Raw genomic sequence first — 3227 nt, forward strand, 5'->3', positions numbered from 1 at the left:
TGGGTGGCCTGCTACTCTATTCTGCCAGCCGGTCTGAAAAATTGATCTTCCTTTGCCAATCTCTCTGTGGCCAAAATAGAGGCACTGCGGCTTTGCACTGCAGTCAGCTGTATGAAGGCTGAGAAGAAAATGTAAACTATTATTTCTGATTAACTGAAATTTTTACTGTAAGTACAGAGCAGGTGTTTTGTTTATAGAAGCAAGTGGTGTCTGGCGTCCTGTCTTACAAAAACTCCCATGATGCCTTGCAGACTGCTGGAGCAGTACAACAAAGAGCTGCATGAGAATCTGCTGCAGACGGTGGCGTGCATTGAGAACATGGAGGGAGAGCTGCAGTGTAACAAGGCAGAACTAAACAGCTTTAAAGAGAAATACAAGAGGTGAGACTGGATAGCCAGATAACTTCTCAGGATAAAAATCTCAGGATAATTAAATGCGAAAAACAGTGAGGATTTAGTACAATGTTAGGAATTTAATGGCATGCCAGTGCACAAAAGGCCCTGAGGTGTTAGATATTTCCATTGCATATAAATTACAGTTTAATTGCATCACCTGCTTAGTGATTACAGTACCGGTAACACTGCATGACATGGTAGCATAGCGGGATGTGCAGGATGTTTTACAGGCCCAGTTTAGTTCTGATGTAACTGCTTAAATTAATTTGCTTCCTCCCAGGCTCCAGGAGAACTACACTAGCTGTCAACAGGGCAACATTGTACTAGAGCAAAAGCTTCAGTCTGTGGTGAGGCACACACATACACACTAGAGGTGTAGCTTTTAAAAATATTGATATATCGAAGTATTGCGATATTATGTTTTGCATTTCTCAGGAACTTAGTGATTTTTACATAATTATTTTGCAAGTAAAGATTCATTTTGTGTTGTGTTTAAAGAGCAACACCAGCTGCCTTTTAGCCCTGCATCCTTTCCCACGCTACTTCAGGGGGTCTCGACAAACGGTTGCTGTTTGTTGTGACGTGATCATTGGCAGGTCATTTTATGGAAAGACTACCCAAGCAAAGCCATAAAGTTTCTGCCTTGCACATTTTAGTCTGTTTCCTGCTTTAAAACATCCAGATCAACTCCGTGAAGGGTTGTTAATGAGCACAGTAACATTAGCCACATTAAATGATCACATTAACAGCTAGAGTTAGCCAGTAGCCCAGCACGTATGCCGGCTCACTTGCCACTCTTCAGCCCTCTCAGAAGCCGTAGACTGTAGCAAGCCTAGCATACAGTTCTTCACGCAGCCTAAGAGTAGGGGTTGTGGCTGAATGCTCAGTTTTATCAGGATCTGGCCCGGTTATACATCAGTTGTGTTGGAAGCAGGGGAAACACTATAATGTGCAGAGCAGTGTGCTACGGGCAGTTAGCTAAAAGCGAATGTGCAGTAATGTATGTTCAGTGCATGTAAATATAGAAATAGATGAATACATGCTGCCACTGTTAATGACAAGCATTCTTAGGCCACATACTGCGATATAGTTTGTTGCATGCACCTATTATTCTTACACAGAACACATAACCACATACACAAGCATTTCCAGCTAACTCTCATTCATTTCCGCTGTGATTTTAGGTGGACAGCATGAACTCAGAGAGGAAGTACCACTTGCACAGGATTATGGAACTGACTAAGCAGCTGGACGCAGCTAAAAATACCATCATCTCACTGGAAAACATCAATGTGAGTGCACACACAAGCTGGGCAGATGAACAGATTAATACGGGTTTATTGATTAATTAGCAGATGGTGGAAAATGTTTCTGTGAACACTGACTGGTTGAGTTCACTGCTGGTTGTAAAATGTTATAAGGGCGTGTTGTCTTTTTCTTCCACTTTCAGGTTCCCTCCTTGATTAAAGAGCTTTTGAACAAGCATTTTGACTCTCAGGACGCTGTAAGGAGCTTCTTACTCTCCCCCAGCTCACCTGTTCAGTCTGACACTGACCAGGCAAGCAGAGCCTTAGGACTCAGGGATAACCAATCACCTGTCAGTAGAGAGGATGAGCGAGAATCTGATTGGTTATGCACTTCTCAGAGAGGCCTAAGTGACAGACAGCAGCATGTGACGGCATTTTTGCCATGGACAGAAAGTCAAGACCCCTGGACGGTGTCCGAGAAGACTGTAGTTAATGAACATGAGGCCGTCCCTCTTCCTAAACCAGAAGATTCACACCTTCCTTTTACTGTTGCTGATATTAGCCAGGCCATCTATAGAAAGATAGCAGACGAGAAGGCCAAAGGGCATGACCCTATGGTAACAGTGCATCATTTAGGCTTAGAGACAGAAATGCACTCTGTCGGCATGTGGAGGGCTAACGATGTTCCAGCTAATCCATACAGCCTGGAGGAGACAGGCTCGAATAGAGCAGTGGGAGTGCAGAAAATAGACACAAGTCCAGTTAATTCACAGAAGGATCCAAATGAGGTCACCTATATTTCAGCTCAGAAGATGCTTGATAGTTTTATGAGCCAGATTCCTTCCCCAGCACAGGAGGGGCGGTTAGAGAGAGATCACACAGGCAGGGACTGGGCCAGAAGGCCTGCAGAGGGCTTTTAGGCTACTTTAACAGATTAGCTCAACCGAATGTGCTAACAGTGGCTAACCATGAATACTGAATGAAAGCTTGTAACAAATTAACAATATTTTTTATGCTAATTTACTTTCATTCAGTGTTAGCATCATTAGCATTTCTGAAATATTTATTTTAAATCGTGAGCGTTCCCTAAACACTGTTATGAACACTGCTTTAAGATGGAGATTCGTTCTGTGTAGGTGGTGCTTGGTTTTCAGTCATAAAACAATATTAGAGATTAAGAGGAAGAACCCAGCGTGACAAATGGCGACTGAAGAGTCTCAGTAACTGTGTAATGTTAAAACCCGTTCATGAATTATTTTGATAAGTGTAAAGTATGTCCAGGGCTCTCTGTTTTAGCTGATGGCAGGCCCCAATGACTGTAGAAAACATGGATGGCGCAAAAAAAAAATCTCTCAAAAGCGAATCCAACCACCGCTCCACTGCTGGCTGGATGCAGTATGTTTTGTAGCTCTGCCAATGCCTGTATGTAGGAATGAATTGATTAACAGTCTTGGCTTGAAGAGACGTCTGACCAAAATTTTGAGATTCTACCAAATGAGTAGGCGAGTCTGGCTCTGCCTCTGGTCTCTACTGCCCAGACTCTGGTCACAAATCTAACAAGATGGTGGACAGTTTTTACTTCATT

At 43.1% G+C, this 3227-nt stretch overlaps 1 protein-coding gene across 1 annotated transcript; it reads left to right on the top strand.

Annotated features, from left to right (window-relative positions):
• Positions 1 to 285: 285 nt before the first annotated feature.
• LOC140541388 (uncharacterized) lies at positions 286 to 2746 on the top strand. Its single transcript, XM_072663997.1, has 4 exons — positions 286 to 380; positions 676 to 742; positions 1580 to 1687; positions 1846 to 2746. The coding sequence occupies exons 1-4, from the start codon at positions 319 to 321 to the stop codon at positions 2560 to 2562; spliced, it is 954 nt and encodes a 317-aa protein (XP_072520098.1). The 5' UTR covers positions 286 to 318; the 3' UTR covers positions 2563 to 2746.
• Positions 2747 to 3227: the final 481 nt, after the last annotated feature.

This window comes from Salminus brasiliensis, chromosome 19 (genome assembly GCF_030463535.1).
Source record: "Salminus brasiliensis chromosome 19, fSalBra1.hap2, whole genome shotgun sequence".
Taxonomy (NCBI): Eukaryota; Metazoa; Chordata; class Actinopteri; order Characiformes; family Bryconidae; genus Salminus; species Salminus brasiliensis.